Source organism: Caretta caretta, chromosome 14 (genome assembly GCF_965140235.1).
Source record: "Caretta caretta isolate rCarCar2 chromosome 14, rCarCar1.hap1, whole genome shotgun sequence".
NCBI lineage: Eukaryota > Metazoa > Chordata > Testudines > Cheloniidae > Caretta > Caretta caretta.
Window position 1 is genome coordinate 29,984,856 of NC_134219.1, and position 9,834 is coordinate 29,994,689.

Consider the following 9,834-nt stretch of genomic DNA (forward strand, 5'->3'; position numbering starts at 1 on the left):
GAGGAGCCCCCCTTTTAGGCCCCCCCCCAGCAGCACACTCACCCCCTTCACGGTCATTACATGTGCTCCTAGGGCCCCTCTCAGATTCAGGAATCTCCCTCACCTCCCCCATGGTGGGTGCCAGGGGGTGCTGTGTGCACCCCCTCCCCTGCTGTTGCCCCTGACTGTAGCCTCACTGGGGGTGAGGGATGGAGCTGCCTCCTTGTCTAGCATGGGGGTCCCCCTGTGCTGGTGAAGGGTCCCGCAGGAAAAGTGAAGGGTCTGAGGTGGAAGGGCAGGTCCTGGCAGTCAGTCTGCCCCGGCAGTGGAGATGGGGGGGGGCACTAGGACCCTGCGGCAGCTGTTGCTGCAGGAAGGCTGCATGGGAGAGGCAAGGACGCTCTGCTCCAGGGCCTGGGGAGGTGTGTGGGGGCAGCAAGAGGGGGCTGGGGGAGAGCGGCAGGTGCGGCCGGGGGGACACCTGGCCCCAAATATTGGTGGAGCTGGTCCCCTGGGCCGACTCCACTCACCCCGCGCCGCTGGGGCCAGCGGCGATGTAAACACGGCTGCGCCGCCATCATTGCCTGCAACTGCTGCAGCCTCCTCCTCTCTCCCCTGCTCCAGCGGGGCGCCTGGGCGCCCGCCTGCGGCTCTGTCTCCGGTTCAGTCTCTGGAGGTTCGGCGCCGCTCAGGTGGGAGGGAAGGACCATGGCTGGGCTTTCTGTCCCGGGGCAGCGCAGGGAGGGGTCTCCTTAGCTGTGACCACCAGAGGGCTCTGGCTGTTGCTAGGCTGGGGAGGCTGCTCTCTCTTTCTCCCTCTGTTTTATCTGTCAGGGGCTGAGCTTTCCGGGTCACACGCTTCTGCCGCATCCGTAAATGACCTGAGAGCCCGGGCTGAGCCGCCGCCGCCGCTGCTGCCGCCCAGGGGTGTGTGTGCGGGGAGAGCCCTTCCCCAGCGCCCCTCGGGGCCAGCCGACACCAGCCCCTGAGCCGGAGCCTGCAGGTGAGGGGAGAGACCCGGGGAAGGGGCTGGGGCCGGGCAGGAAAGTGACTCTGCACCAACGGCCCCTCCTCGCCCCAGCTCTGCTCCCGGGGGCGGGGGTCTGTGAGTCCCGGAGCTGCCGCCCTCCCTGACCCCCCCCCCCCCCCCCCCAGGCTCTGCCCCCCAGAGCGCCTGCAGGAGCCGAGCCAGCGCCGGGAGAGCGCCCAGCTTGGGCCGGGCCAGGGACCGAGTCTAGGGGGGAAGGAGAGAGGCTGGAGGGGGCAGCAGGAGAAATTATAGACTTTCTGAAAAGGTTTCTTTAGAAAATATTTTTATTCCCAGACAAAATGTAAGCATTTTAACTTAATATTTGAACTACTGAGTAATGTAACAGTGTTTAAAAGTTAATACCAAGAGTAATTTAGTTAAAATCCCAGCTGATTCAAAGAACAAAGAGAATCAGTGAAGGTGATAAACCTGGTAGTTTCCTTATGTTTGACTTTTTTTCCCTCAAAAATCTATCATTCACTTATAACAATTAGACATATCAAGCTGGATTTTCAAACACAGGTGCCTACCATACCATTCATAATATCATAGGTAGTCGTGTGCCTTTCAGAAGAGCTGAGCAGTCAGAATCTACCATTGAAGTCTTTGGGATTTGTTTCTTACTTTGAGAGTTTGATGTGTTAAAACAGTTTACACTGAGGCACCTTTGTATGATTGTTACTTGTATAAAATCATGTCAATTGTTGTTATTTTTTAAAATGTTAGCCCAAGGCCCAGCCCTTTTCATTTGACACCAGATACTTAAAATTTCAAAGATTTTTGAGGCCAGAAGGGACCAGTATGGTTGTCTAATGAGTTTGACCTGCTGCATCACACTGGCCAGGGAATTTCTGTGTGATTCCTGCATCCAGCCCAATGATTTAAAGATTTCAAGTGACCCACTTTCCACCAACTCCCTGGATCAGCTCTTAATAACCCTGTTAAAAGTGTTATTTCCAGTTTGAATTTGTCTCACTTCAATGTTTAGCCACTAAACCTTGTTCTGTTGTTGTCTGCTCATCATGTAGCTACTTATAGACCATGATCAACCTTCTCTTTGGTAAGCTAAAGAGATTCAGCTCCTTAAGTCTCTCAACAGAAGGCAGGTTTTCCAGACTTGGAATCATTCTTGTAACTTTTTTCTGAATCCTTTCCAAGTTTTCAAAAATGTGGATAACCACAACTGGAGACAGTATTCCAATGGTGGTCTCTCCAATGCCATATATTGGGGTAATATCACCTCTTCAACTCAGTTGTCCCTTTACTCAAAGATTGCATTAGGCATTTTAGCCACATTGGAAGTGCATGTTCATTTGGTTTCCACTATGACCCCTAAAGCCCTTTTATTTAGAAGAAGTGAGAAATTATAAATCTGTGCTTAATTTCTCTCCTTTTTATTAATTAGTTGTTTCAAAGTCATCCCTATGGGCTTTATGCCAGGTGAACCCTGTCACATGAGCCAAAATAGATTATCAATACTTGTTTTTATTGTGATACTCTTTGTTGTTTTTATTGCCAAGGTTTTCAAACTAGGTAGAGTGGTTGACGCTTGGACTCTCTTTATTTTTTATTTCCGGCAGACGGTGGGATCGTGAGGGAGAAGGAGGAGGATAATCTTGATCTAAATGTCCAGAGGAAGGGGGAACCTCATGAGATGTCACTAAGCAGATCCAAAGGGAATGTTTCCCAGAGTTCACCCCGTGGAAATTTTACAGGAATAAGCACAGGCAGGGAAGACAGCAGGGGAACCACTCCAGTGGGGAGAGAGGGTAAACACACTCACCATCAAAGAGACATCAGGCAGCTCAGAGATGACATTTTTCTACCAGCAAACCCCATAAAGAAGAAAGATAAAGCACATGTGCTGACTAAGGGGCGAGGCTTTGCTCAGAGCTCAGACCTTAACTGCTGTCCGAGGAGCCACATGGAAGAGAGAATCCGTGACTGTCCTGAGCATGCAAAAAGTGTCGATGCCAAATCAGCTCTTACCCAGCCTCAGAGGACCTACATGGGAGAAGAGCCCTGTGTAGCTACTCACTGAGGGAAATTGTTCAGTCAGAGCTACCTCCATGTAGAGATCAGAGACTCTGCCCTGTTTAAATGGAAACATTGATCATTTGTGGGTAGGAATGGTGGTGGGGGATAGGGCAGAGAGGATGGAGCTGTGTTTGTGGGTTCAGTGCTGATAGCCAGTGAGCGCAGGAGCTGGATGACTTGTTTGTCAGATAGATCATAGGCAGAGGGAGCAGGTTCCTAAAGAGAACTTGCTGATTGTGTGAGGATTTGTGGGAGTGAACAGCATATGGCAGGAAGTGAGCTGGGGGTGAGGTCTGCTTTTTATTTCAGTGGCCCTTGTGATGTGAGCTGGATAGTCTCAGTGCAGTTCCTAGTAGGATAGGTATCCACATAGGAAAAACAATGACAGGATCTGTTGTCTCAGCAAATAGGCCAAGGAGTGAATGGGCCCCAGATAATGAGTTCTTTGCTGCTCACCTGGTGTAACAATTTGTGAGGACCTGCATGGAGAATAACTCTTTGCAAATTATTTACTCAGCAAATTATTCACGCTCTCTTCCTGTTGGAGACAGCAAACTGGAAATTCCTCTGATCTACTACCTGTGTGAATTCACTTGACATGTTTTTTGGGGTTTTTTGGTAACTCTTTGGCTGGATGGTGAATAGTTTGTAACAATATTTGATAGCCACAGTCAGCTGCTTTGGTTAGTGGTGATTAGACACATGGTATTTTCCAAGTTCCCTGGCACCATAGGAATAACTTGTGACAAGGAGAGGGGCTTGAAGAAGCTGTTGTGAATGTCAATTTAGCAGGGTAGGAAAGAAGAAGATTAGGAAAGTAGATTGTTTTAAACCTCTCCCATAAGGCACCACTGGCCTCACTTCTGGGGTGCCATCTCTGGATAACTGAGGCTGCTGTCAGATTTATTGGCCGGGTGCAGGATTTCAATGTAACTTTCTCTTGCCACATCTGCACCCCATAATTTCATGTACGTCCAGGGTCCGGTCAGAGTGTCTCAGTGTCAGGGCTTTAGTGGGGATTTAGGAGTCCTGTCCTTGTTCCTCATTGGTGTTAAGCAGGGTTTTAGGTTCTTTTATATATCAGCCTTTACCACTGGCTAGCACACAATGAAGAGAAATAATCATAGCAGCAGAGGATGGAGAAAGTCCTCTGCCAAACAGCCACGTTTAAGCCCAGGCAGCATGTGGCCAGCCTCAGCATTGGCACTGGTCTAGGATTGTCGTCATAGCCATACATGTCTGCCAGCCGCCGATCACCACGATCCACCACACAGAAATACTGCTTGGCTGAGCCTGCTGTATCCGGTGTCATAGGGGAGTCAGGCACTGGGGGACCCCTCTTCATCCCAGATGAGGTATTGCAGGTTGTCATGTCTGAGGCCGATGAGGACGGAGCCAGCGTGGCCGGGGAGGCAGGCTCATCAGGGGGTGACACACTTTCAGGCTACTCCTCTGGGGTGGACGGGGAAGCTTCCACGGAGCCAGCTACCCCAGAAGACATGGAGGAGGAGGGCAGCACGCAAGAAGGGGTAGCCCAGCATCAGACTCATATCATATCATACTCATATCATAGCCTCATATTTCACCAGTGTCCAAAAGCAGTATGAGTTGCCCATCTGGAGTGGGGGAGACCTCAGTGCTGGAGCTGGGGAAACCACAGGGAACAGCAGGGCAGAGTGCAATTCCCACAGCATCGGCACCATGCCTGTGGTGGCGACGCAGGGCCCCGGGCCTGGGAGATACCACCGGCAGAAATCATGGGTCTGGGAGTATTTCTCCATTGACCCTGGGAACCCGACCTGTGTCACCTGTATGATCTGCCAGCAGATGGTCAAGCGTGGGACTGACCCCAAGCGCCTGGGCACGTCTTCGCTTGGCAACCACATTAAGCACAACCACAGTATTGTCTACATGCGCCAGAAGAACATGGAGGGCCAGCAGCCTGGAGTGGCAGAGCCTCCCCTGACACCACACGGGGCTGCACTGAGCAGGCAGCAGAGTAGCACTGGCTGGGCCCCCAGCATTGCCAGGAGACCTGGGGGCACTTACACCCACCTGTCCATCGATGAGAGCCTGAAGAGGGGCACCAAGTACTATCGGGCCCACTCCCGGGCACTGGCGCTGAACTCTGCCTATGCCAAGATGCTGGCCCTGGACGTCCTACCTTTCTCCCACGTAGAGGGCGAGGGCTTCAGGGAGATGATGGCGGCGGCCGCCCCCCGGTGGCAGATGCCCAGTCGCTCCTTCTTCTCCAAGAAAGCAGTGCCGGAGCTGTGCCGTGTAGTAAAGACTGCGGTGCTGCAGGCTCTGGAGGGCTGTGAGGGTGGCCGCGTGCACCTAATAGTGGATATGTGGACCAGCGGGCAAACCACTGACTACATGTCCATCAGTGCCCACTGGGTGAGCATGAGCAACAGCAGCATCCTGCGCCAGCATGCCACCCTGTACATGTGTGGCCTGGAGAAGCAGCACGGCACCGGGCACGTGCTGGAGAAGCTGCAGGGGGTCATTAGGGAGTGGCTCATGCCCCTCTCCCTCTCATCGGGCTTTGTGGCCTCAGACGATGGACAGCGGGTGCTGCGAGTGCTGCGGGAAGGCGGCTTCCCCCGTGTCACCTGCCTGGCACACTGCCTCGGCCTGGTGGTGCAGGAGTTCCTGCACAGCAATGAGGAGGTGGACCGGGTGCTGGCAGCGGCCAGGAAGGTCTGTGCCCACTTCAGGGGCTCCTACACTGCCCGCCACCTGCTCTGGGAGCTGCAGGTGGAGAATCAGCTGCCACGGCACCAGCTGAAGAAGGAGGTGGCAGTGTGGTGGAGCTCCACCCTGCGCATGCTGGAGCGGCTGTATGAGCTGCGAGCTGCTGTCCAGGCCTTCTGCCGGCGCCATTCTGCCCAGGCCCAGCGGGCTGGCGGGCTGCACATGGCCCAGACTGACTGGCCCCTCATCCACATCTTGTGCCACATCCTGCGGCCCTTTGACGACGCCACCAAGCTGGTGAGCGGGACTGATGCCAGCATCAGTCAGGCCACCCCGCTCATCTGCCTGCTGGAGAAGAAGCTGCTCTCACTGGTGCAGCAGTATGAGGGCGAGGAGACTGGCCAGGCGCTGGCCCACAGCCTGCTGCAAACCCTGCGGGGCAACCGACAGTGCTCCTGAGTGCGGATCTCAGCAACCTATGTCCTGGCCACCTATGTAGACCCCCGCTTCAAGAACAACATGGCCTCCTTCGTGCCTGAAGGGGAGGGTGGTCTGCACCACTGGACGCAGAGACTCATTGACGAGGTGGCTGAGAACATCCGGGATGTCCAGGACCATGGCACCAGCCGGAGACAGACACAGCAACAGCGCAAGGGCAGTGCCTCAGACCGGGGCAGGTCCCTGTGGGACATCCTGGAGGACTTTGGCCTCATCAGCGTGGCCCCGGTACTACTGGACTCAGCCAAGACCCAGGCAGCCCAGATTGTGGAAGGCTACCTGCAGGACACTGTGGTCCTGTCGGCCAGTGCCGAGCCCTTGCTGTATTGGCAGCTGAAGCGGGACATGTGGCTGCCCCTCTTCCAGGTGGCTGTGCAGCACCTGAGCTGCCCCCCCTCCAGCCTCTATTCTGAGCAGCTCTTCACCACAGCGGGGACCATCGTGCGGAACAGGCATACTTGCCTCTCTACTGGCAGTGTGGAGAGCCTGGCCTTCATCAAAATGAACAAGCACCTGCTCCCCCAGGAGTACCAGGTGCCAGAACATGCAGCCGGTGCCAGGGACAAAGCAACATGGAACATGGAGGAGGAAGATAACATGGAGGGACTCTGACCACTGGTGTCCCCTACTTAATGTCCTTGGTGGTCGAAACCATCCCTGGCCCGCGTCTTTGACACCGGGAGCCTACGTTGCCTTTCTTCATGGAGACCAATTGTACAATACGCTTTCATGTGCATTGGTGTGAGATGGGTGCAGAGCACAGCAGTGGGCACTGGTGCCAGTCACCATCTCAGAACTCATTCCTCCCTGGCTTTTGTCTTGGTTGTGGTTCATGGACATTTGTATAGAGCTTGGCAAAAGGTTTCAGTCAAATAGTTCACCATGAAATGCGGTTTGGGGCAACTAATGACAAATTCAGGTCCCATTCAGCAAATAGTTTCAGCTGAATAAAAACAAATCAGTCAAAATGTTTTATTTTGAAATTTTCAAAACAAAATATGTTGATCTTTCATTTCAGAGTGATGTTTCATTAGAAATGTAGCTGGATTTAATTTTTTAAAAGGGTAAAAACACTTGAAAATGAAATGAAAAACTGGAAAAAAATTGCGTTGGTTTGAACAAAATGTTTTGCTTGGCCAGAAATGGCATTTTTTCCCCTGATTTTTTGATTCATTTGCTAAACTGGAAAATCAACTATTCTCTCAGCTCTACATTTGTATTCTGCTGCAAAGGACAGGTGTGGGAAGAGTGGCACCATGGTTTTCACTGTAATTACCATCATCTGTCTAGTGGTATATCTGTGTATATACCACCAGGCGGAAATATATATATATTGGAGTGTTTTGATCTGTCATGGGAAATTGTTGAGTATTCCCTGGAAAAGGGCAGTGTTATTGTCCAGTTTAAAACACCCCATTGGGACCAGTAAATAGACAGCTGTGAACCCCTTGGCACACGTCAATGCTGCTGCTGACAGAGTGCTTCAGTTTATGGGCATCAACTTGTATAAAGATTTGGTCATCTACATTCCTGCCACTGGCTTGGCCTCAGTGGTCTCTAGTCAACAGGCCATCAGCAAGGAAAGCTCTAGTGGAGGAATGTGGGGTGGGAAAACAGCAAAGCCATTTTGGGGTACAAGGTCAATTATCTCTTTGGAAGCTCTGCATTACGGGGCCTCCTGGCCTTCGATTTACATGACCTGTTAGCAAACTGACTGCAGAAAAACATGCCCTAGCAGTGATTAGATTCTGGAATCTTTTTATATACAATCCCATGTATGGCTGGTCTCTGAAATGTTTTAAGAAAATGACCTGAAAATTAAGGCCAGTATTTTCAAAAATGAGATGATTAAAATTAGGGGCCTAACGGTGAAATTTTCTAAAGGGTCTAAGCACGAGTCTGACTGATTTTTCTGTGGAATTTGTGCTCCTAACCCCTGGAGGTGCTTTTATACAAGAAAATGAATTCAAACTGGGACAGGGCTATGAGATGATCAGGGGAATGTAGAGCTTGTCTTACGAGAGGAGATCAAAGAGCTTGGCTTGGTTAGCTTAGCTGAGAAGAGGGGATGTGATTGCGCTCTTTAACTATAGCAGAGAAGTGAACAGCAGGGAGGGAGAAAAGCTATTGAAGCTAATAGACAATATTGGCACAAGAACAAATGGGGATAAACTGGCAGTTAATAACTTCAGGCTGGAAATTAGAAGAGAATTTCTAACCACCAGAGAAGTGAGGTTCTGGAACAGACTCCCAATAGGAGGAGTGGAGGCAACCTAACTAGTTTGAAGATGGAGCTTGATAAGTTTCTGGATATGATTATCTGATTGGGCTGCCTGCGATAGCAGGGGACTGGATTCGATGATACACGAGGTCATAGACCCATAGGGTTAGAAGGGACCTCAGGGGTCATCTGGTCTAACCCCCTGCCAAGACAGAGGGCTATCCAGCCTCCTTCTGAACCTCCAGTGAAGGAGCTTCCAAGACCTCCCCAGGCGTCTGTTCCATTGTCCTCCTGTTCTTACAGTGAGGAAGTTTGTCAGGAGATTTAATCTAAATCTGCTATGCTGCATTTTGAACCCATTCCGTCTTGTCCTGCCCTCTGTGGCAAAAGAGACCAATTTTTCTCCATCTTTTTTATGGCAGCCTTTCGAGTATTTGAAGACTGCTGTCATGTCCCCCCTTAATCTTTTCTTTTCCAAACGAAACATACCCCATTCTTTCAGCCCTTGCTCATATGGCTTGCATTCCATCCCTTTGAACATCTTTGTTGCTCGCCTCTGGATCCTTTATGCATTGGTGACCTAAATTGGACACAGTACTCCAGCTGAGGCCTAACCAGTGTGAAATAGAGCTGTACTATCCCCTCCTGTGACTTGCATGCTATTCTTCTGTTAATGAACCAAAATTGCATTTGACTTTTTTTGCAACAGCATCGCATTGCTGATTCATGTTGAGATTGTGACCCACCACAACTCCCCGATCCTTCTCAGCCATGCTGCTTCCAAGCCAGTTATCCCCCATTCTGTATTTGTGCATTTGCAAACTTGATCAGTACGCTCCCTTTCTATGAAAATCTCACTGTACCGCCGTACATTTATGTAGGTGCCTAAATCTGGTTTTAGGTGCTTAAATTTGGACAACAGTCTTTGAAAATAATGACAGACATGCAGCCACCAGAGATGTTTTTGGTGCTGTATGCATATTGATTTGCACTCACTGTTCAATGTTAAATGAGTTTCTCCAAAATAATTTGAATAAAGATTATATATTTAAAAGGAGATGTATTCCTCACCCCAAAATACCTTAGGAACATAAATAAAAGGTTATTTGCATTAATTTTGCATAATTCCCTGTGCTTATTAATGTGCTGTGAGGACACTAACCCTGAGACATTCTTTTTGAATAATAGTTACAAATTTTGCTCTACAATCATCATTTATTTTCCACAAACAATATTATCATTTCAATTGCCAGAAAAGGTCTTTTATGTACTTTGCTGTCCAGAATAGCCCTTGGACTCTGGGGTGTTGACAGTGCTACATCGGTAACTGAATGCCTGACATGCTTCTAGTAGCTGCCCCAGGTTCCCTTGT

At 50.5% G+C, this 9,834-nt stretch overlaps 1 protein-coding gene across 5 annotated transcripts; it reads left to right on the forward strand.

Moving 5' to 3' along the window:
- Nucleotides 1–322: 322 nt before the first annotated feature.
- Nucleotides 323–9,577, forward strand: LOC125621786 (zinc finger BED domain-containing protein 6). 5 transcript variants are annotated; one of them, XM_048819091.2, is made up of 3 exons: nt 323–401; nt 814–982; nt 2,590–9,577. In XM_048819091.2, the coding sequence occupies exon 3, from the start codon at nt 4,748–4,750 to the stop codon at nt 6,200–6,202; it is 1,455 nt and encodes a 484-aa protein (XP_048675048.1). In that variant the 5' UTR covers nt 323–401; nt 814–982; nt 2,590–4,747; the 3' UTR covers nt 6,203–9,577. The 5 variants fall into 5 exon arrangements, with proteins under 5 accessions (XP_048675048.1, XP_048675051.1, XP_048675050.1 ...); XM_048819094.2 differs by lacking the exon at nt 814–982; XM_048819093.2 differs by lacking the exons at nt 323–401; nt 814–982 and adding an exon at nt 433–671.
- The last annotated feature ends 257 nt before the right edge of the window (nt 9,578–9,834 follow it).